At 38.1% G+C, this 25528-nt stretch overlaps 1 protein-coding gene across 1 annotated transcript in view; it reads right to left on the bottom strand.

The window, feature by feature from the left end:
- The window catches only part of GRM7 (glutamate metabotropic receptor 7), a 3543572-nt gene that overhangs the window by 1471616 nt on the left and 2046428 nt on the right, over positions 1 to 25528 (bottom strand). The window contains exon 5 of the mRNA XM_044077567.1: positions 4860 to 5000. Coding sequence (XP_043933502.1) covers positions 4860 to 5000 — 141 coding nt within the window. The remainder of the gene's footprint in view (positions 1 to 4859; positions 5001 to 25528) is intronic.

A 25528-nucleotide genomic window follows, 5' to 3' on the forward strand; every position in this document is an offset into this window, starting at 1 on the left:
ACATACTATGCGTTTTTGTTGTTTCAGGACTAAGTTGCTTTCAGTATACATGAGACAATTGCTACATTATCTCAGGATGCCCATGTCTACTAGGCTGGCCACAGACATATCAGGAAAGTGCCTATCCATGGTTTCAGTTTTTTTTTTTTTTTTATGGGTTTAAACAGGGAGAGGAGTGGGGAGATTTAACTGGTCTGGGATGATAGCACATGCGTGAAGAATGGGTGATATACTCAGTGTGAATGGAGTGATTCAAAAAGCCAGTGCTGCTCTTAGCTCAACAAAGATGCTCCTAGAACAGTGGAGGGACCAAGGAATGTTGCAGAGATAGCTATTCTATGGGAAATTTTAACTTGATAGCATTTGCATCTATAAAGAGCACTGATAACAGCTGCTGTACTGAGTGCAGCTTAGCACAAATATTGGGCTTATATAGAATCAGAAAAACAAGTTTTACAACAGCAAGACCTACAGACCAAACAGGAAAGCACACAATAAGCTTTCTGCCAGTAGCCCCAAATCAGTTAAATTTGCTACAGCACGATTCTCTCACAAGAGTGCAGTCATAAAACCACCTTAATGTAAAAATGCTAGTTTTAGACCTCAAGTGCAGGGAAACCACACAGTCTAGATACTACTGTCCTGCAAAACTAGCAGACACAATGTGAATAAGTACTACAGCAGCAGTGGAAACAGTTCAGCTTTGAAACTCTACTAAAGTGCAATAAATGTTACAACTAATACAGGATACTAATGAAATACAATAAAAATAATAAGCAGAAGTGCAAAATGATCCCTATTTTCATTATTTTAGAATTGGATGGCTTTAGATGCAGTAGATTCCCTGTAACTCTCAGGTGAGGTAGCCAAACCAAGAGTCTGTCTGAGGAATTGTGCAAAAACCTATGCAAACACTGGGCTAGAAAAAAACAAGTTTTACAACAGCAAGGCCTGTAGATATGTCAGTGTCACTAACATAACTTATTAGTAAACCCTACATTTAAACTTCAGATAGGGCAGTGCCACTAACATAACTTCAAAGAAAAAAACCCTATAGTTTATTATCAGGTAAGTCAGTCTCACTAATATGACTTGACAATAAGGCCTTTAGTTAATAATCAATAGGTCAGTGTCACTAACATAACATAAAATAAGCCTTGTAGTTAATAATTAATAGGTGTGATTAACATAACTTAACAATAAGCCCTATAGTTAATTTTCAGATTGGTCAGTGTGACTAACATAACTTATTTGTAAGCCCTACAATTAAATATCAAGTGCCACTAACATAACAACAATAAATCTTATAATTAGCCTTCAGATGGATCAGTATCACTAAAGTAACTTAAACATATGTCCTATATGTTATCATCAGATAGATCAGTCTAGCTATGACAATAATAAAACAAAAGGCCCTATAGCTAATCGTCAGATAGGACAGTGGCACTAACATGACTTAACAGTAAGCCCTATAATTAATCTTCAGATAGGACAGTGGAACTAACATTGCTTAACAGTAAGCCCTATAGGTAATTTTCAGATAGGTCAGTGTCAGTAAAATAACAGTATGCTCTACAGTTAATCTTCAGATATGTCATTGTCTCTAACATAATTTTAGCAATAAGCCCTATAGATATTCAAATTCACCAGGCGCATTTACTGATCTTGACAATTTGCCACTAGAATTAATAGTCAGACTTACCAGAGCTGCAAATGAACATTTTCCTTAAGCCAGTGAAGTTCACCTTCATAATTGGTTGATATAGTTCTATTAGTTAATTTTCATACATGCTTGATTGAGAAAACAGACCATCAAGCCATTGGAGGTTGATTTTTTAAGATAGGAAATTTCCAAACATAACTGGTCTAACCCCCTAGTGTACATCTGCATATCATTCAAGATCACTGAGACAATATAGACTAGATTCACAATTATCAAGTTTCAGAAAGACAGGGGCACAGATACTAAGCAGTGTGATCTAATCTTCAGACAGGCAAGTGTCCATTTCAACCTCTGATTCCTATGCTATAACAGTAATTAGTAACAGTATTTATTAGCTGTGTGGAATATGTTTTACTGTTTAAGATCGCTTCTGTCAGCAGTTTCCTTTAGAATGGCTGTTGCCACCCATCCGTATGTACTTTATCCATTTTCTTTCTGGCATTAGCATTTCTAGCATTCTGATTGATAGTCATAATGTTCAGTTCAGGATATTGACAGGTTTTGTAGATTGCAAATGTCTTCCGTCAAATGATTCCGAATGGCAGATGAGATTTTATAAATGCTTTCTCATCCCTGACTGTGACAAAGGCCAATCTTTTTAATTATAAGCAATTGCCTCTGTGGGATCTGAAAGAATAGCATGGTATTAAAATTCCCTGAGTATGTGCTAATAGAGGATGGTATTTAGGGTGTAGTATACTAAGGGTTAAAGTTGACATGGAAAGACCAGCAACGTTTTGCATTGCAAGGCACAGATGGAGCCAGGACTGAAAGATGAATTGACATATTTTGTGAAATGCTTTCATTTCTTGACATTTTTCAACGAACTCAGTTCCTCTGCAGGTACAATATATTCTGCTTTGGGCATTTGCTTGTTTGCTAGCTACTGACATATGCCTGATTTCTGAGCTGACTGTATAACTTCTTATATTGTTGCATAATCTTTTCAGGTGCTGAATAAAAACAATTTGATTTTAGTTTACTCATTATTTTACACAACTGATTACATATTTTGTTAAAGATTTTGAAAATGTCGTTTAGCATTTCTTGATATTTTGAAACCATCATTATAATTCACAGATGTGGAAAAGCATTGAGTTTTGCATCCCTAAATTTACTGTTACCTTTTCCTACTTATGCATATGCATACATGTATGTATGCATGCGTCTACAAATTGTCTAATTCATGTAGAAGGCAGAAAAGAACTATTTTCATTTGCATTTCTTTCAATGTGCTGTATTTACTTATCAGATGATACCACTTTCCCAAAGTTTAAATAAAGCTCCATCTCTCCATAGGCAGTGCATATCAGCAGTGTGCATCCATGATAGATAAGACTTCACTTATTATTGTAATGCACTCCATAAGACCACTTTAGCTGCTAAAGCTGTGTGGCTTTAGAAAAAGCTGACTATGCATTAAAAGGCAAACTTGTGAAAGAGTGTTCTGGATTCAAAAATATATGTAACCATAATACATTTGACTGTAGCACACACAGCATATTGGTAAAAGCCATCAAAATTAAACTGGTTTGCTATTTTATTTGCAGTATACGTTCCTTTTTTGTTTGCCTAAGCAACCTCATCAACCTATCATCTAGCTTAGCTTCTACCATTCCTCGTGTCACTTGTTCCTCTCATTGGGCTGTTTAATATATGTTAAAGTATATAAAGGATAGATTTGTGAAAACATCTTCCCACATATGTACATAGTTTGCTAATACCGTTGTCTTCCATTATATATTTAAAAACAGAGTAATGGATTGGATTATAAGATTTATTTTCCATACCACTCTTGCCAATTTAAATGAAGGATTGATGAAGTTTATATCCTGCCACTGTTACCAAATATGTTAAGTGTAGAACAACAATCAGCACCACTTCCACCAACTATGTAAGCAAGCAGGTGCCTAGGCTTAACAGTTTACTGCAAATGCACATGCTCTGAACCCATTGACATTTACTGCAAGCTCAACAGCAGTAAATGAGTCATATTCAACCTGCTTTTCATTCCTACACTCTATCAACGTTTACCGGAATGGAATACTGATAACTTTTCAGTGATATTATCCCTTCCCCATATCTACGGAATGATAACACTAATCATATTACTCATCTCATATTAAGAAGTCAACCAACACTGAATTATAACAGCTGAAGTTTAACCTATCTTCCATCAAAAATGGTGGACACTAACTGTCATATCAATGTTGTGAGGATTTTAATTGCAAAATGAGACATTAACCATAAGATTTTATGAATGAAATCATGAAAACGATTTATTAAAGAAAATTACATCAGAGAATTGCTGTTTCACAGAAAAAATAAAATAAAATGTTTCACACGGACATACTGATGACATAAAAACAAACTCTAACTGCATTTGTTGTTATTACAAAATACTCAGTGTAGCTGACTGAATCCTCAAGACCAAAATAAAGTCAAACAAGTGTAAAATCCAAGAATCCTCATTTTATAATTCTCAGCAAATTAACAGAGGTTAGAGAGATTTTCAACTCCAAGTCTCAGTCTCAGAAAAAGTAAAAAAGGATCATAAGTAGCTCTAGTTTAGTACACTCTGTTGATTTTTAGCCATAAATAAAATCTCTTATTACTTTTAAACCAGTTGTTAGAATGCAGAAACCATGTTTCATGTTGAAGTAATCACGCTTAATAAGAAGCATAGCAATAATAGACAGTCCCATATTATGATAAATAACTCCATTAAAAGAAAACAAAATAACTTTTTAAATTGGTAATGAAGCACACAATTATTTATACTTTTAAAGACACGTTAAGACATAGCCTCTGACAAATATTTGTCATGATTATGCAGTCTCTGCAGCTCTAATAATCATCAGAGCTAGATTAATCTCTACCAACAATTTTAAAAACAGTTGCCTTGAGACTCACTATTTTTCAGAGTACACTAACATCATCCTGGACAAATGGTACTGGGAGTAATGCATTTATATTGTCAACCTATTGCTTAAAGCCTTACAATGTAGGTGGGTGGTTATGTCAGATATTATTGTAGCACCTAAGAGATTTCATTTTTCTTTAACAACATCTAGCCTGTTACATACTATTACAGAAGTAGAATCATGGTAAAAGAGATAAGAAAGGAAAACATTACCAGTGCATTTACGATCTGTATCCTCCTTTTTAGAACCAGTTATGGTTAACTTGCAGTTAAAGTTTTCTTCCCAGAATTCTGCAAACCATACATTTCTTCTGTTGTTTTCCAAGGTACGGCCTGTAAAGTAAGTATCAAATCCTGTAGGGGAAAAAATAGAATTTTATATTTTGATATTATTTTGAAACATTTTAAAAGTTTTTTAAAGTTAAAATAATTTAGGTAAGATCTTGTTAATTATCGTGAATTCTGAATGATCACAGAATATGGATGATCTGTTATGTGCTTCTTATTTCCTCAACCAGTAGTCTATAAAATCAATGCCGTGGTCTTTCTTTCATTTACATCTCAGGACAATTATGACTTTAGACATTTTTTAGCCAGCAACAACACCTAGGTAATTCATAACAGCAAAGGCATTTCCCCTGTTATGCAGAGAATGGCTTTCTTAACAATGAACCCAGCAGGATTATTTGGACTGAATCCCATGCCTGGTCTTCTACATATGATGTCCATTATAGTATTTTCAGCAGCCTACTGCACAAAAGATGTCCATCATAGTATTTTCAGCAGCTTACTTAAATGCTCAACAATGAATTAAATAGTACAAACCAATGATATTCAGACAACTAACTTGCCTATCTTGAACAATAATGTGAAGTTAATGCCAGTCACTGTACTAAGCATATTCTAAACTGATGGCATTGAGCAATCCCTTCACTCTTTGCATCATGACATGGCCCAGCAGTTTATTTTTATCTGTTGATCTTATTTTACTAATGCCATTTAATATTCAGATGGGGTGTGGCAGTGGGTGCATTAAGGATGTTTTAGCTGCTTTTAATTTATGGAAGCATGTCTGCATTTTATTTATGAGTCTCAAAAGAAATAAAGGTTCAGAATTAAACTACAGAGCTGATGCAAGTAATTTTGAAACTGTTGATTAAGTAAGCTTTGCCATTTTGTGATGACATATGAGACTTCAATGGCAATTTGTGCAATAAAATCAAATTGATTTGCACAAATGACTGATAATCCTGGATAGGCCCTGAATGTTACTTGCACCTCACGGAGTTATAAACTTTTTCTGCCTGGAAGAAACTATAAGGAATTTTATAGTGGTTACACTAGGCATGAGGAGTCAATCTGTGAGTTATAAATAACAGGAAGGAAAATCATAGAAATATTTGCTAAAAATAAATTTAAAAGTACAATACCTATCAGCTTAAGAAAATGAGTTTTCCTGAGTGATCTTAAGTCTGCTGAACAGCTAGCTGTTTTAGTATTAATTTTACTTATACTAAAAATGAAAACCTTGTGTTAGGCTTGCATGTACCTAGGGCTAACACTATGTCTATGTCTTAGCATGGTCCTTTACCTCCAAACAAGAAAAATGCTACCTTCTGGTTTGGTTTATTCTAAATGCTCTAAAAAGGGGCACATATGAAAACACTGCATTGTTACAGAGAGCGATATTATACCAGTTAAGCTCTTAATGATACCCAACAAGCTACACCTAAAATCATGCCTATAGAATATAACAATGTTGAATGTTAAACTGCTGCTCCCTGTATTGTATCTAAATTTGTAAATGTAGTATTATAGTGGAAGGGAAATAGATGCAAGGGAGTAGGAGAGGATGATTACATTACTTAATCACAATATGTTTGCAAACATAAAACTACTAGTAAACAGAGCACTGTAGTATTATGTGTGCATGGGGACAAAAGGAAGTGCAGTATAGCACATGTAGGAATACAAACTTATAGACAAAACATTACTTCTAGTTGCACAAATGTCTACATTACTACTTTATATAACTGGACAGTAGATTCTCAATTCAAAGAACTAAGAAACATATGAGGGATGGTATGACTAGATAAAACAAAGTGAACTACAGTTTCCCTCTGGGAACTATGATGTTAAGCCTTGTATAAAACTCTCAGTTATTAAAGTAATAAAAGAAGCAAATGTGGCGACATACAAGGGAGGGACTAAAGCAAAGGATTAAATAAGTATGTGTAAAACATGATGAAGAGATAGATGAAGCTCATAGTGAAGACAAAAAGGGAAGTCAAACATCCAGTCTGAAGTTTCATTAAAGCAGATGGCCGGACAGAATTAGAAACAAGACCTCAAGTGTAAAGAAAGCAGAATGAGAATAAAGTAAAGAAAGAGAAACTACAAGTAATCCTGTTGGAATAAAATTATTTGTGTGCATAATCCTTCACAATGCTCTATACCTGCAAAAAGACTGCGACACAAAATTGCCTAAATGGGTATTGACCCTCTGATCATACAATTTCAAGAGCTAGCATTATCTAGGCCACAGTTATTTAATTGTTGATGGGCTGCCTTGGCTTTACATTGCCCCATCTGAGCATACTAGAACCAATGGCCCTATACTAGGCACACATGCCGCACAGTAACTACTGAGCTTGAAAAATATACCGTCAATTGTGGGGTTGGGTCTGCTAAGCTTGCCATCATTAAACAGAAATATAGAGCAGGCAGGCAAACTACAAAGAGACAAGTCTTCATAACCATTAATAAAGAACAGCTGCATCTAAGGAATATAATGCCCATAAATATGGTTAAAAAAATAGAAAACGTTGTTCTAAGGAAAATGGTGAAATTACTTTTGCCTGTAGCATAAAGAAAGTCATGAAGAGAAAGACTGGCATTTTATAAGAGTTGTTTTCTTTAATGGAAAATTTACAGGTTTTTACTAAGATTGTGCAACAGGAGACTCAGCCACACCACCCAATACTGGTGGGAGACTAACATTATCCTACATTAACACGACTCTTTCAACTTATCATGGAAAATTTCCACTCATTCATCCAGTCATTCAGACTGATTTTAAAGGTTGCTGGTGAAGTATACTGTTTGATAGGTAATGGCAGCCTATTCCAAAAATGCAGGCGATGTCAGGACCATGATGTTATCTAGTGGTGTTGATGTGACAGTGTAGGTTTATTGTCTCTTTAACATTTGTTCTGTCTAGGAGAAGGAGTTCAAAGAGTGAAGGATCATTCATATCATGGAAAGCTGAGCAGAGTTGACACACAGTAGTGGGACAGAGCTTTTTATTTGTCAGCATAGCTAAAGGTACCGAAGCATAAAATCATTTTGCAGGGGAAGCATCAAAGTCTATCAGATTGATTTAGATGCTTAGAGTAATACAAGCTGAAGGGTGCATTACATTCAATGATGGACCTAATAAGGGATAAATAAAGTGGAACTATAATTTCTTTGGACCATGAGGAGATACCACATATGATAGGTTCTGCAAGGTATAAGGATTTTATAACCATCACAGAGGCATGGCAGTCAAAGGAGAAGCTGTTATCAACATATGTACCCATATCCCTGATGACACTGTAAAATAATTAAGTAGAATGTTTTTTATATGATATTCAGTAGTAATGTGTGATTTACCAGTGGAAACTATGCTGCATGATTATACCAACCATTTGTTTGGTCCAACCCTTGCTTAAGAACTTTAGCATAGGTAAAACTTCCTGGTAAACCACAACAGCTAAACACTTTGTTTATTTTAAAAATAGAGACAAAACATAAATGACTTCCAACGAAAGAGAGCTCTAAATGATTAGCGCTTTCAGCTATTCAGCCTTCTTCAGATCGTATTCCCCATAACTGTCCAACTAATGTTAAATAACAAATCATATCCAAATGCTGCAGGCAATGCCTACTCATTGATCAATATAAATCCATAGCAACTAACCATGAATTTGTAGGGATGGCAATCCTTCTTTACTCAGCTTATAGTAGGACGTCTGTTCTTTAGTATTGGTTTGAGCAGAAATATTGTATTTAGGCCTGGGGAGGAGGGCGATCACCCTTTAAGTTCACTATCCAACTCACATCACACATTTCAGTGTGGTTCTTTACATCTCTGCCCCTTGAGTTTGTAGCAATACATTCTAAAGCTTTAAACATAAAGCTATGATCAGGATAAGATACAGCGTGGTCAGCCAGCACATTCTTTAAATCATTGTGCTTAATATCCCTCAAATGTCGCATAATTCTATCCTTCAAATACTGGTCCATTTTTCCAGAAGAGAACACTGAGCATTTTCGACAAGTTGCCAGGTACACCAAATGCTGGGTATTGCAAGTTGCACTAGCTTTCAACAGGTGACTGATTCCAGATACAGGATGCACAAAAAGATTGCTGTTGTCTATATAGGGGCAGGCTTTGCACTTTCCACATTTGACCGTTCCTTTCCATTCAAAGCCATCCTTGCCACTCAGCAGTCTTTTAATATTCTTTCTATTCTTAAAAACGAACCTTGGTTGTTCGCCTACAATATTTCTCACTTTTGCATCTTCTGTCAACACCGGCCAAAACCTTCAGACCACATCACAGATCTTTTGGCTATCTGTACTATATGTGAGAATACATTTTAGACCTTGAGTCAAAGTCTTTTCTTTGGAGGCAGTAGCCTCAACTTTGGGGATAGTTTTTCCATTAAAATGGGGACAACCTTTATTGGACCTTAGGTCCTGTTGTGTACATCTCATAGTAAGATCTCCATTGTGGTAACCTCTATTCCTCAAATGTTTATAGAGGGTAACCTGCTCCTTTCCAAAGTCAGCATTTTCAGTACAGAGCCTAGATATATGTTGCACTTGATTTTCCATGATGTTTTTGAATATGTAACCTGGGTGCACACTATTTATGTGCAAGTAGTGGTTCTTCCATGTATCATTTCTGTGCATTTTCATATGTAGACATAGACTAGGATGTAGGATTACTTTAACATCCAAGAAATCAATGTCTTATTTGAATAAGTTATCTTAAATTCAAGGAAATCCCTGGTGTTTCTCAGATATTCTGTGAACATATCAAGTTCTCTTTCATCTCCTTTCCAAAGGACAAAGATATCATCCACAAAACAGTCATAATACACCAGAAGTCCAAACCTGGGGTTGATGCCATTCAAAATTTGATTCTTCTCCCATTGCGCTAAGACTAAGTATGAATAACTATTAGCGCAAGGGGTGCCCATAGCTACCACCCCATATTTCCTTAAGCAGAAACATTATTTTTCAGAATTAATTCCATTCCATATGATTCTGGTAACACATATTTACATTATGGGAGCAATCACCCTACTGCTCAAGAAAAAAATATAGTGAAGGACAGGCAGTGAGGGTTGCCAGAATGACGTCCCATTATGATGATTTACAAGGTGACTTAAGTAAACTACAGTGCATGTTTGAAGATAGAGGGTACCCCAAACAGATGGTTGAGGAAATTATTTTAGAAGTACAACATAAGTGTGGTATTGACTATCTCCCCTTATTAGCAGTAGGACTACAAAATAACAATGTGGAAAGGAGCAAGGAAAATGACAAATACAAAATGGCCTGTGTACTTGAATACAATTCCACAAACAAGGATTTTAGGGGAATTATTAACAAGAACTGGACAATTTTCAAAACTAATCAAGAAATATATAAGAAGTTGAGAGGGGGTCCTAGATTTGTTAATAAGACAGGACACAACATCAAAACCTCCTTGGATGTAAGATAGAATCCAGAAAGGTGAACAGTAGGGGCACTAGACCATGTGGAATGTGTAGACAATGTTGCTATATACATAAAGAACAATTCTACACAGCAGGCTGAAAAGTAAAGTAGTGTTTGTAAATGGGAATTGTTTGACTAAAGGTGTTGTATACATAGCTCCGTGCAACTCATGCACAGCATTCTATTTAGGAAAAACAGAACGGTCACTTAAAAGTAGGATGAATGAGCATGTTAATGACATCAAAAATAAAAAACAACAAGTGCACTATATAAACATTCTTCAACATGTGCATCTTTTACAAAAATTTAATTTGGAATTGTGGAGCAGGTGAAATTAAATCCAAGAGGGGGAGACTGGAAAAATACACTAAAGAAAAAAGAAACACAATAGCAAATAAGAACAGCAGCAATGATTCCTCCAGGGTTAAATGAAAGTATCTCCATGGTCCCAGTTTTGCAGGAAAGGCTATACAAGAAATAAACATTATTCTTATAGTTAGGGATAAATTTTGAAATATTTTTCTACAGAGTATGTTTCCAGTGATGAATTGACTACTGTTTTTGTTTGAAATACAAATCTACAATATGTTTTTAAAAGTTAATGGGTAATGTAGGGGGGGTTGATTCTTTAATTAATTGTTTTATCTTTGTGATTGGTCGATGAATCCTATTTAATGAAGCGATATCTTTTTTATAATGTATTCTGATGAAGGCTATTATGTGCATAGCCAAAAGCGCTTAATAGACTTGTACTATAGACAGTTCACTCTCTTTTCTGGACTACAGCCTGGATATTTTTAGTTTTACATTAGTATAAAGAAAACAATTGTTTTTAGCTAATCATTGAATGTAGAGTAGAAAACAAGTACCACAAAATAGATGTTCATAGAAAAAAAAATCAGTGACATAGTCGGATTTAAATAGAGATGAGATAATTCATTAGGTGATATCACTGGGAGTAATGTTTGTGAAGACAGTTGCACTGCCAAGTACATAGTCCAGAAACCTCTTAGAGTATTTGTTGTTGGCAGTAAATGTGTGTCACTATATGTGTGGATAGTTATGTCAACCACAAACTTTTCTAACTGGTTAATGTGGTTTTAAGAGCTAAAGGCTCATTGATGCGCATCTGTAATTGGTTATAAAGTGATTACTAATTTTCTTGAGTTTAACTAGGACTTCAACCAGCTCCAAATGTATGCCATGTGAAATCTGTTGAGAAACAATGGAGTTATGAAGAAAATAATACTTCCCTGCAGTTGCCAGTGGATCTGAAGGCATAATAAGCATTATAGACTGTCTCTGCAGTTTCACCAATAACTATCTTTTCAAGACTAAACAAGAAATTCTAGTTCAGACATTTTGTCGTTTAGGCTTCTTACATTCAACTGCTCTATCTTGATATTATCCAGATTGAAGTTCAATGAGTTTCCTCAAGTTTTGAGGAACTTATTGTGTTATTTTAGAACAATCAAATAGAGGAAACTTAGTGCATGACTGAGTCTGCTTCTTGTTGCTCTCCAAGTAGTGTTTTATTTCTAAATATACTTCTAGAAACAGAAAAATCTGGCTCTACAAAATGTTCTTACTACTGTGAGTACTGCTAGATACTAGTGTGTGTGTGTGTGTGTGTGTGTGTGTGTGTGTGTTGGCGGTGTGTGCATGGCACCAGAGGTTCATCGATTGCCTGCTTATTAAAGCCTATTGCATCAAGCCCCATACATTAACTCCCATTTCATGACCTCACAGAAAAAGCAGAATCAGTCATGCCCCCCCCCCATGCCCATGTTAAGCCCAGTTTGGAAATGCAAAGAGAAGTGATTTCACTTTGCTTTGCATGTGACTAGACTCAACATAAATGGAAGTTGATGACCTGACCAGTCATGTCATTTTATCTGTCTCTCTTGCATGCACACACACACACACACACACACACACACACACACACACACACACACACACACACACACACACACACACACACACACGGAGAAGAAGTGGAAGACATGGCCAAAGGCAGGAAGAGAGGAGAAAGGCTAGGACTGTGGTAGTGAGGGTCGGAACTTTGAATGTTGGCAGTATGACTGGTATAGGGAGAGAGCTAGCTGATATGATGGACAGAAGGAAGGTTGGTATATTGTGTGTGCAAGAGACCAGATGGAAGGGAGTAAGGCTAGGTGTATCGGAGGTGGGTTCAAATTGTTTTATCATGGTGTGGATGGGAGGAGAAATGGTGTAGGAGTTATTCTGAAGGAACAGTATGCTGAGAGTGTTTTGGAGGTGAAAAGAGTGTCGGATAGAGTGATGTTTATGAAGCTGGAAATTGATGGTGTAATGATGAATGTTGTTAGTGCGTATGCTCCACAAGTTGGGTGTGCAATGGATGAGAAAGAAAAATTTTGGAGTGAATTGGATGAAGTGGTGATGACTGTACCCAAAGGGTGAGAGAGTGGTGATTGGAGCAGATTTCAATGGGCATGTTGGTGAAGGAACAGAGGGATGAGGAAGTGATGGGTAGGTATGGTGTTAAACAAAGGAATGCAGAAGGTCAGATGGTAGTGGATTTTGCGAAAAGGATGGACATGGCTGTGGTGAATACGTATTTTAACAAGAGGGAGGAGCATAGGGTGACATTCAAGTGTGGAGGAAGATGCACACAGGTGGATTATATCTTATGTAGCTGGGCCAGTTTGAAGGAGATTGGAGACTGTAAAGTGGTGACCAGAGAAAGTGTAGTTAGGCAGCATAGGATAGTGGTTTGTAGGATGGCGTTGGTTATCAAGAAGAGGAGGAGTGTGAGGGCAGCACCAAGGATCAAGTGGTGGAAATTGAAAAAGGGTAATTGTGAGGTGGAGTTCAGGGATGAGTTAAGGCAGGCACTGGGTAGCAGTGAAGAGTTACCAAATAGCTGGGTAACTACAGCAGAGCTAGTAAGGGAGACGGCTAGAAAGGTGCTTGGTATCACATCTGGACAGAGGAAGGACGACAAGGAGACATGGTGGTGGAATGAGGAAGTACAGGAGGGTATACAGAGAAAGAGGTTGGCAAAGAAGAAGTGGGATTGTCAGAGAGATGAAGAAAGTAGACAGGAGTATAAGGAGATGAGGTGCATGGCAAAGAGAGAGGTGGCGAAGGCTAAGTATAAAGCATATGAAGAGTTGTATGAAAGGATGGACACTAAGGAGGGAGAAAAGGACCTGTACCGATTGGCTAGACAGAGGGACCGAGCTAGGAAAGATGTGCAGCAGGTAAAGGTGATAAAGGATAATGAGGGAAACATACTCACAAGTGAGGAGAGTGTGTTGAGGAGATGGAAAGAGTACTTTGAGGGGTTGATGAATGAAGAGAATGAGAGGGAGAGAAGGTTGGATGATGTAGGTATAGTTAATCATGAAGTACAATGGATTAGCAAGGAGGAAGTAAGGATAGCTATGAAGAGAATGAAGAATGGAAAGGCTGTTGGCCCAGATGACATACCTGTGGAAGCATGGAGGTGTTTAGGTGAGATGGCAGTGGAGTTTTCAACCAAATTGTTTAATGAAATCTTGGAAAGTGAGAGGATGCCTGAGGAATGGAGAAAAAGTGTTTTGCTACCAATTTTTTTAAGAATAAGGGTGATGTGCACAGCTGTAGTAACTACAGAGGGATTAAATTGATCAGTCACAGCATGAGGTTATGGGAAAGAGTAGTGGAAGCAAGGTTAAGAAGGGACGTAATGATTAGTGATCAGCAGTATGGTTTCATGCCAGGAAAGAGCACTACAGATGCAATCTTTGCTCTGAGAGTGTTGATGGAGAAGTACAGAGAATGTCGGAAGGAGATGCATTGTGTTTTTATAGACTTGTAGAAAGCATATGACAGGGTGCCTAGAGAGGAGTTGTGGTATTGTATGAGGAAGTCAGGAGTGTCAGAAAAGTATGTAAGAGTGGTACAGGTATGTACGAGGGTAGTGTGACAGTGGTGAGGTCTGCGGTGGGAGTGACGGATGTGTTTAAGGTGGAGGTGGGGTTACATCAAGGATCAGCTCTGAGCCCTTTCTTATTTGCAGTGGTGATGGACAGGTTGACAGATGAGATCAGACAGGAGTCCCGTGGACTATGATGTTTGCAGATGACATTGTGATCTGTAGTGAGAGTAGGGAACAGGTGGAGGGGACCCTGGAGAGATGGCGAAGGTGGATGAGTTTAAATACTTGGGGTCAGTAGTTCAGGTTAACGGTGAGTGTGGAAGAGAGGTGAAGAAGAGAATACAGGCAGGATGAGTGGGTGGAGAAGAGTGTCAGGAGTGATTTGTGACAGATGAGTACCTGTAAGAGTGAAAGGGAAGGTCTACAAGAGGGTAGTGAGACCAGCTATGTTATATGGATTGGAGACAGTGGCATTGACAAAAAGGCAGGAGTTTGAGCTGGATGTGGCAGAATTAAAGATGTTAAGATTTGCACTGGGTGTGACGATGTTGCACAGGATTAGGAATAAGTATATTAGAGGGTCAGCCCAGGTTGGAAGGTTTGGAGACAAAGCCAGAGAGGCACGATTATGTTGGATTGGACATGTGCTGTGGAGGGATGCTGAGTATATTGGGAAAAAGATGCTAAGGATGAAGCTACCAGGTAACAGGAAAAGAGGAAGGCCTAAGATAAGGTTTATGGATGTGGTGAGAGAGGACATGGACAGGAAGAAATGGAAACAGGTGATCTGCTGTGGCGACCCCTAATGGGAACAGACAAAAGAAGATGATGATGATATATATATATATATATATATATATATATATATATATATATATATATATATATATATATATAAACTACCACAACAAAAACACAGCATTGAAATGTCTTAATCTACACCAATTTTAACATGATTGCATATCCAAAAACAAACCAGGTTTCTCTCACACGAAAGGAGATTCTTCAGTGCTCACATTATCAGTCCATGCCCTGAAATCTATACAGACTTGACATTAAAAGTGACATTTTTTTCTAAATGTAATGTAGCACAACAGGATGGTGGAAAACACATCAGAAAGTATACAGTTAAATAGCTGACTATTTCAAACATTGGTGAGATCTATATATGGGATATAGTGTATTACATAGTACTTCTATTTTGGGATGGAAGTTGGATTTGGGCCCCAAAAAGGGGTGGGAAAAAGTTGGGAAAATTTCATTTGGGGTTTAGTTTGGGTAGGGAAAGGGAAGGGCCCCCTTGAACCCCAATTTTGATAATATTTCAAAAAAATTAGGTTTAGTTAAAAGGTTTAAAAAAAAACCCGGGGGTTTTGGAAAAATTAAATAGAGCTTCTTCAAAAAATTTCAAGCCTTGCATCTTAGGTATCACAGTGAATAAATATTTCACGTCAGTTGTGAGGAAAATCAATTTCTCTTGCCATATCTCCTTTTTTATATTGCCCAGAATTTCCCATGAATCTTTAACCAAATGTTCACAGACTTTATGCGATATATAGGTGAAACAACTGACTTTCTAGAGTTCACCTATAATTATGATTTTACCAGTATTAACTATTTGGATGTACAAATTATTAATGATATGGGTGGATTCCAATCACGTATATATAGAAAATCTGCATTTGCAACACATATTTACATTATGGGAGCAATTACCCTACTGCTCAAGAAAAAAGTATAGTGAAGGGACAGGCAGTGAGGGTTGCCAGAATGACGTCCCATTATGATGATTTACAAGGTGACTTAAGTAAACTACAGTGCATGTTTGAAGATAGAGGGTACCCCAAACAGATGGTTGAGGAAATTATTTTAGAAGTACAACATAAGTGTGGTATTGACTATCTCCCCTTATTAGCGGTAGGACTACAAAACAACAATGTGGAAAGGAGCAAGGAAAATGACAAATACAAAATGGCCTGTGTACTTGAATACAATTCCACAAACAAGGATTTTAGGGGAATTATTAACAAGAACTGGACAATTTTCAAAACTAATCAAGAAATATATAAGAAGTTGAGAGGGGGTCCTAGATTTGTTAATAAGACAGGACACAACATCAAGAGCCTCCTTGGATGTAAGATAGAATCCAGAAAGGTGAACAGTAGGGGCACTAGACCATGTGGAATGTGTAGACAATGTTGCTATATACATAAAGAACAATTCTACACAGCAGGCTGAAAAGTAAAGTAGTGTTTGTAAATGGGAATTGTTTGACTAAAGGTGTTGTATACATAGCTCCGTGCAACTCATGCACAGCATTCTATTTAGGAAAAACAGAACGGTCACTTAAAAGTAGGATGAATGAGCATGTTAATGACATCAAAAATAAAAAACAACAAGTGCACTATATAAACATTCTTCAACATGTGCATCTTTTACAAAAATTTAATTTGGAATTGTGGAGCAGGTGAAATTAAATCCAAGAGGGGGAGACTGGAAAAATACACTAAAGAAAAAAGAAACACAATAGCAAATAAGAACAGCAGCAATGATTCCTTCAGGGTTAAATGAAAGTATCTCCATGGTCCCAGTTTTGCAGGAAAGGCTATACAAGAAATAAACATTATTCTTATAGTTAGGGATAAATTTTGAAATATTTTTCTACAGAGTATGTTTCCAGTGATGAATTGACTACTGTTTTTGTTTGAAATACAAATCTACAATATGTTTTTAAAAGTTAATGGGTAATGTAGGGGGGGTTGATTCTTTAATTAATTGTTTTATCTTTGTGATTGGTCGATGAATCCTATTTAATGAAGCGATATCTTTTTTATAATGTATTCTGATGAAGGCTATTATGTGCATAGCCAAAAGCGCTTAATAGACTTGTACTATAGACAGTTCACTCTCTTTTCTGGACTACAGCCTGGATATTTTTAGTTTTACATTAGTATAAAGAAAACAATTGTTTTTAGCTAATCATTGAATGTAGAGTAGAAAACAAGTACCACAAAATAGATGTTCATAGAAAAAAAAATCAGTGACATAGTCGGATTTAAATAGAGATGAGATAATTCATTAGGTGATATCACTGGGAGTAATGTTTGTGAAGACAGTTGCACTGCCAAGTACATAGTCCAGAAACCTCTTAGAGTATTTGTTGTTGGCAGTAAATGTGTGTCACTATATGTGTGGATAGTTATGTCAACCACAAACTTTTCTAACTGGTTAATGTGGTTTTAAGAGCTAAAGGCTCATTGATGCGCATCTGTAATTGGTTATAAAATGATTACTAATTTTCTTGAGTTTAACTAGGACTTCAACCAGCTCCAAATGTATGCCATGTGAAATCTGTTGAGAAACAATGGAGTTATGAAGAAAATAATACTTCCCTGCAGTTGCCAGTGGATCTGAAGGCATAATAAGCATTATAGACTGTCTCTGCAGTTTCACCAATAACTATCTTTTCAAGACTAAACAAGAAATTCTAGTTCAGACATTTTGTCGTTTAGGCTTCTGACATTCAACTGCTCTACCTTGATATTATCCAGATTGAAGTTCAATGAGTTTCCTCAAGTTTTGAGGAACTTATTGTGTTATTTTAGAACAATCAAATAGAGGAAACTTAGTGCATGACTGAGTCTGCTTCTTGTTGCTCTCCAAGTAGTGTTTTATTTCTAAATATACTTCTAGAAACTGAAAAATCTGTCTCTACAAAATGTTCTTACTACTGTGAGTACTGCTAGATACTAGTGTGTGTGTGTGTGTGTGTGTGTGTGTGTGTGTGTGTGTGTGCATGGCACCAGAGGTTCATCGATTGCCTGCTTATTAAAGCCTATTGCATCAAGCCCCATACATTAACTCCCATTTCATGACCTCACAAAAAAAGCAGAATCAGTCATGCCCCCCCCATGCCCATGTTAAGCCCAGTTTGGAAATGCAAAGAGAAGTGATTTCACTTTGCTTTGCATGTGACTAGACTCAACATAAATGGAAGTTGATGACCTGACCAGTCATGTCATTTTATCTGTCTGCGCGCATGCACACACACACACACACACACACACACACACACACACACACACACACACACACACACACACACACACACACACACACACACACGGAGAAGAAGTGGAAGACATGGCCAAAGGCAGGAAGAGAGGAGAAAGGCTAGGACTGTGGTAGTGAGGGTCGGAACTTTGAATGTTGGCAGTATGACTGGTATAGGGAGAGAGCTAGCTGATATGATGGACAGAAGGAAGGTTGGTATATTGTGTGTGCAAGAGACCAGATGGAAGGGGAGTAAGGCTAGGTGTATCGGAGGTGGGTTCAAATTGTTTTATCATGGTGTGGATGGGAGGAGAAATGGTGTAGGAGTTATTCTGAAGGAACAGTATGCTGAGAGTGTTTTGGAGGTGAAAAGAGTGTCGGATAGAGTGATGTTTATGAAGCTGGAAATTGATGGTGTAATGATGAATGTTGTTAGTGCGTATGCTCCACAAGTTGGGTGTGCAATGGATGAGAAAGAAAAATTTTGGAGTGAATTGGATGAAGTGGTGATGACTGTACCCAAGGGTGAGAGAGTGGTGATTGGAGCAGATTTCAATGGGCATGTTGGTGAAGGGAACAGAGGGGATGAGGAAGTGATGGGTAGGTATGGTGTTAAACAAAGGAATGCAGAAGGTCAGATGGTAGTGGATTTTGCGAAAAGGATGGACATGGCTGTGGTGAATACGTATTTTAACAAGAGGGAGGAGCATAGGGTGACATTCAAGTGTGGAGGAAGATGCACACAGGTGGATTATATCTTATGTAGGTGGGCCAGTTTGAAGGAGATTGGAGACTGTAAAGTGGTGACCGGAGAAAGTGTAGTTAGGCAGCATAGGATAGTGGTTTGTAGGATGACGTTGGTTATCAAGAAGAGGAGGAGTGTGAGGGCAGCACCAAGGATCAAGTGGTGGAAATTGAAAAAGGGTAATTGTGAGGTGGAGTTCAGGGATGAGTTAAGGCAGGCACTGGGTAGCAGTGAAGAGTTACCAAATAGCTGGGTAACTACAGCAGAGCTAGTAAGGGACGGCTAGAAAGGTGCTTGGTATCACATCTGGACAGAGGAGGGACGACAAGGAGACATGGTGGTGGAATGAGGAAGTACAGGAGGGTATACAGAGAAAGAGGTTGGCAAAGAAGAAGTGGGATTGTCAGAGAGATGAAGAAAGTAGACAGGAGTATAAGGAGATGAGGTGCATGGCAAAGAGAGAGGTGGCGAAGGCTAAGTATAAAGCATATGAAGAGTTGTATGAAAGGATGGACACTAAGGAGGGAGAAAAGGACCTGTACCGATTGGCTAGACAGAGGGACCGAGCTAGGAAAGATGTGCAGCAGGTAAAGGTGATAAAGGATAATGAGGGAAACATACTCACAAGTGAGGAGAGTGTGTTGAGGAGATGGAAAGAGTACTTTGAGGGGTTGATGAATGAAGAGAATGAGAGGGAGAGAAGGTTGGATGATGTAGGTATAGTTAATCATGAAGTACAATGGATTAGCAAGGAGGAAGTAAGGATAGCTATGAAGAGAATGAAGAATGGAAAGGCTGTTGGCCCAGATGACATACCTGTGGAAGCATGGAGGTGTTTAGGTGAGATGGCAGTGGAGTTTTTAACCAAATTGTTTAATGAAATCTTGGAAAGTGAGAGGATGCCTGAGGAATGGAGAAAAAGTGTTTTGCTACCAATTTTTAAGAATAAGGGTGATGTGCACAGCTGTAGTAACTACAGAGGGATTAAATTGATCAGTCACAGCATGAAGTTATGGGAAAGAGTAGTGGAAGCAAGGTTAAGAAGGGACGTAATGATTAGTGATCAGCAGTATGGTTTCATGCCAGGAAAGAGCACTACAGATGCAATCTTTGCTCCGAGAGTGTTGATGGAGAAGTACAGAGAATGTCGGAAGGAGATGCATTGTGTTTTTATAGACTTGTAGAAAGCATATGACAGGGTGCCTAGAGAGGAGTTGTGGTATTGTATGAGGAAGTCAGGAGTGTCAGAAAAGTATGTAAGAGTGGTACAGGTATGTACGAGGGTAGTGTGACAGTGGTGAGGTCTGCGGTGGGAGTGACGGATGTGTTTAAGGTGGAGGTGGGGTTACATCAAGGATCAGCTCTGAGCCCTTTCTTATTTGCAGTGGTGATGGACAGGTTGACAGATGAGATCAGACAGGAGTCCCCGTGGACTATGATGTTTGCAGATGACATTGTGATCTGTAGTGAGAGTAGGGAACAGGTGGAGGGGACCCTGGAGAGATGGCGAAGGTGGATGAGTTTAAATACTTGGGGTCAGTAGTTCAGGTTAACGGTGAGTGTGGAAGAGAGGTGAAGAAGAGAATACAGGCAGGATGAGTGGGTGGAGAAGAGTGTCAGGAGTGATTTGTGACAGATGAGTACCTGTAAGAGTGAAAGGGAAGGTCTACAAGAGGGTAGTGAGACCAGCTATGTTATATGGATTGGAGACAGTGGCATTGACAAAAAGGCAGGAGTTTGAGCTGGATGTGGCAGAATTAAAGATGTTAAGATTTGCACTGGGTGTGACGATGTTGCACAGGATTAGGAATAAGTATATTAGAGGGTCAGCCCAGGTTTGGAAGGTTTGGAGACAAAGCCAGAGAGGCACGATTATGTTGGATTGGACATGTGCTGTGGAGGGATGCTGAGTATATTGGGAAAAAGATGCTAAGGATGAAGCTACCAGGTAACAGGAAAAGAGGAAGGCCTAAGATAAGGTTTATGGATGTGGTGAGAGAGGACATGGACAGGAAGAAATGGAAACAGGTGATCTGCTGTGGCGACCCCTAATGGGAACAGCCAAAAGAAGATGATGATGATATATATATATATATATATATATATATATATATATATATATATATATATATATATATATAAACTACCACAACAAAAACACAGCATTGAAATGTCTTAATCTACACCAATTTTAACATGATTGCATATCCAAAAACAAACCAGGTTTCTCTCACACGAAAGGAGATTCTTCAGTGCTCACATTATCAGTCCATGCCCTGAAATCTATACAGACTTGACATTAAAAGTGACATTTTTCTAAATGTAATGTAGCACAACAGGATGGTGGAAAACACATCAGAAAGTATACAGTTAAATAGCTGACTATTTCAAACATTGGTGAGATCTATATATGGGATATATAGTGTATTACATGATTTTTGTTTGGCTATTTATTCATAAATTCACATAGATAAGCTAACCTGTTTATTAAATTAGTGTGCACATTACTCAGTTGATACAAGAGACCACCCAGACTACAATATTACTTTCCCCCTGTTAAACTGTAGCTCAGCAGAAACAGTGCACTAACTACTGTTTAGCTAATAGAGCAAGAAGCAAGGCTCCACTTTGTTAAAGGGAATTTCTTCTTACCAGAGAGTACATGACAGGGACTATCGAGTGTTCACAATCTGAAATTGCACGGAATTTTAAATACCAGCATGGCTTAGCAGACTGAACAAGAGATGTTATAGTTTGTGCAACATTCCCCCTGATAATGCAGTGCAGCCTGCAGATGTTATCACTGCTACCTATGATGCAACTACATTTGAATCACAGGAATTAAAATAAAATCTTTGTGAAGAGACAGTGCTTCCCTTGTTGTGGAAAGACTGCATGTCTATCAAACAGTCAGTGTGATTTTATTAAAAAATTGAGTTTTAAAATGAAGATCATTCTAGTCAAAACATATGTCAATGACCTAGACAATAACATTTCACTTACTTCAAGCAGTACAAGACACAGAAACATGATAACTGTCCCAAATCCTATTTCAGTGCAGTAAAACTGGTTTTGAGTGACCATAGTAAATCTAGCAAATGAAATAACAGTAAATGATCTGAAAAAAAAAAAAAATAAAATATATATATATATATATATATATATATATATATATATATATATATATATATACATAATTTCATCTGAAAAGCTTGGCCAGTATAGTATTTGACAAAGCCTTTCAAAATTCTGTTTTTCCTACCTCTGAAGTATACAGAAAATATTCCAAGAAATGACAATGAACCGAAATGTCCAGTGTGCATCCTGATAACGGTCCTATTTGTATTATACAGAACTAAAAGCAGAGCACTGCAAAATGTGATCTTGCAAGTTTGCAAAATAACATTGACATTTAAGGCATTATAATTTTTTCTAAATGTTCATGCTACAATTATTAATAGGCTGCTATCAATATTAATTGGGTATTTATCACCAGTGTGACCAGGCACTCGGGGGGCTTAGTGTCTGCTAAGCTTATACTAATCTGGGAGTAACATTCACAACAGCCATGGAAGGAAACCAAGTATGTTATTTGGCATTTAAAATGCTGCAAATGTTCAGGCTCTTAGCATTAGAAATGCCTTTATATGAGACTGTTTACCCTGGAGAATTTATTAAGGAATAAAGAGCAGAAGCTATTAAGGTGGTCAAGTCAAAACATTATGTTGCATTTTCCAAAACAAGAATAATGAAGCCTTACAGTTCCGATATACAAGCTTCTCCTCTGTACTATATCTTTTTCAGTCAGAGGTTCTTAAATACTTGTATTTAGTCTCCATAGCCACTGTATTGTAGGTCTCATTATGCATGCCTTCAAAAGCAGGATGCATACAAAATAACAATGCCACTATTTCATTTTAATTCTGAAAAATAACTAAACATTTAATTGGTACTAGAGTTTGCAAAGCCATATTAATAAAAGGATACAAACAGAAACTAAAGCCATTTGCCCTAAAAAAATTAAAGTTGTTGTACAAGAAAGATATGGGGTAACAGAGGGAAGATGTAGTGCTTAATATGAGAGATAATCGATGCATCATGCCTGAAATGAGCAGGAGAGGAAGAGAGAGAAAGAGAGAGAAAGATTAACAAAAGGAAGGAACTTCAATGTGGATATGGGTTCATACAGTCTGAATTTAAAACAGGATATGCACCTGCTTTGCAAACATTTCTGATTTTTTACTGTTTATGTAAATCAGGATTTCACTAATAGAATACTTGTTAACTGATAATCTATCAATAACCCAGTTTAAGACTAAGGACCCCTTCCTCCCAGCCTGAGTTTCTAGCTAAAGCAAGAGCATTATAAAATGCAAAAGGCATACAATAAGCAAAATATAGATTCATAGGTTCATAGGTGTGTACTAGGCTAATGACCCTGGAGCCTTTACAAGCCTAGTATATAGGATTACCCTGGCATCATGCCACCCGACCTTAGTTCCCAATGCCTTTGTCGAGTAAAGCCACTGGAGTGATTCCTGGAGTGAAATTTCTATTTCCCATCCACTCATCAAGAATTCTCTTGAAGAGGGCCAGTGAGGTGCTCTGCTTGACATGTATGGGAAGTCGATTCTATAGAATGGGCAGTCTCTGGGTTATGAACCTGTGCCTCTAACATATTCTCTTGATTGTGGTAGTGAGGTTGAGGTCTCTGGAGTGTGTGGTGCTGAGTGACTGAGATTTCTTTAGATGTAGCATTTCTAACAGATCTGGGTCAGACATGGCTTTGTAAGGCAAGCAGAAATCACCTCTAAGTAGGTGATATGAGACAGAATAGAGTTGTTTTTAGTCTCTCCATATAGGACAAATGTTTAAGGCCTAGGATCCTCTTTGTGAGGTACTTTTGTGACCTCTCCAGTTGCTGCAGGTATTTTGTAAGGTACATGCCAAATGGGGCATTGTACTCAATGATTGGCCTAATGAGGGAAGAGTAGAGAAGGACTTTCTGACCACAGTGGCAATGTGGTGGTCAAAAGAGAGGTTGCTGTCAACCTGTGTTCCCAAATCTCTTATAATGCCTTCTGTGCTCAGTGGACTACCATTGATGTGGTAATTCTTGGGAACCAGGTTTTCTCAAAGGGAATGACGACACATTTTGGCATTAAGGACATGGTCATGACATGAGTCATTGGTCTCAGTGAGGCCTTTCTGAAGGATGTCAACATCTCTCGGGAAGTTAATAATAGCTCCCAACTTGCAATTGTCTGTGAATTTTGTCAGCCAGAGTCCCTTTGTGTTGGCCTGGACTTTAGAGAGGTAGATACAAAACAGGAGAGGACCCAGGACCGAACCCTGTGGGACTCCACTCATGACTGGTCAGCAGTCTGACTTGGAGTCAGCTACTTTCACACTGTGGGTTCTACCTGTGAGCCAGTTTGCAGCCCACCTAGTGATATAGGGGTTGATGCCTAGCTTAGTGAGTTTTTCCTATGATTCCTGAGTGGGGAATGGTATCAAAGGCCTTGGCCTGATCAAGGTAGGCTGTATGAACCACCTTGCCTTCATCCACAGCTCTGGTGACTGACTCAAAGAAGTTGACCAAGTTGAGCAGGCATGATCTACCCTTCACATAAACTGTGTGGGATCCAGAGTTTGGAGATTTCCTATATCCTTGTTTATTAGGTCCATGATGATGTGTTCCATAGCTTTGCATATCAGACTCATCAGGCTAATGGGGCAATAGTTCCCAGGGTCTGTAATCGCTCCTCCTTTGTGGAGAGGGATGACTGCAGCAGTGCGCCATTCGGTAGGGACAAAGCCTGAGGTGAGACTGTGATTGAACAGGGCACACAGGTGAGGTGCCGTTCACTCTGTAGTTCATGTATTACATAGCCAGGGATATTGTCAGGTCACATAGAAGCTGTATTCTTGGCCTTGGACAGTGCTGTTTTAACCTGTGCAGCAGTAATACTGGGTGCCTGGCAATCTACTGGTATTGTAACTGGTACCTTGTGGGGGGGGGGGGGGTAAAGTTGGCATTGAATCTGTTGTCCAGTATATTGGCAATCTCTGTTGGCTCGGTATAAAAGGTACCATTGTGCTGTAGCTCAGAGAAAATCTCAGCATTGCAGTGGAGATTCTTTACATAACTATAGAAGGCCTTGCAGTTGCCTTTACTATCTGCTGCAATTCTATTTTCACTGCTAGCTTTAGAGGATTTGATGAGGGATCTCAACTTTTTGTTGAGGCTGATAAGGGAGTGTTTTCCAGTCTTGGGACTTCACCTTATTCCACATCAGTTTCCTCCTTCTGTTGTAGAATTTGTTTATGGCAGGGGGCCACCAGATTGGCTTCCTTTTTTTGTAGGAGAGTGTCTTGGTTCTATTGGGTATGGCGAGATCCATG

The sequence above is a fragment of the Protopterus annectens genome, chromosome 7.part0 (genome assembly GCF_019279795.1).
Source record: "Protopterus annectens isolate FY-2018-M chromosome 7.part0, PAN1.0, whole genome shotgun sequence".
In the NCBI taxonomy this organism is placed as follows: domain Eukaryota; kingdom Metazoa; phylum Chordata; order Ceratodontiformes; family Protopteridae; genus Protopterus; species Protopterus annectens.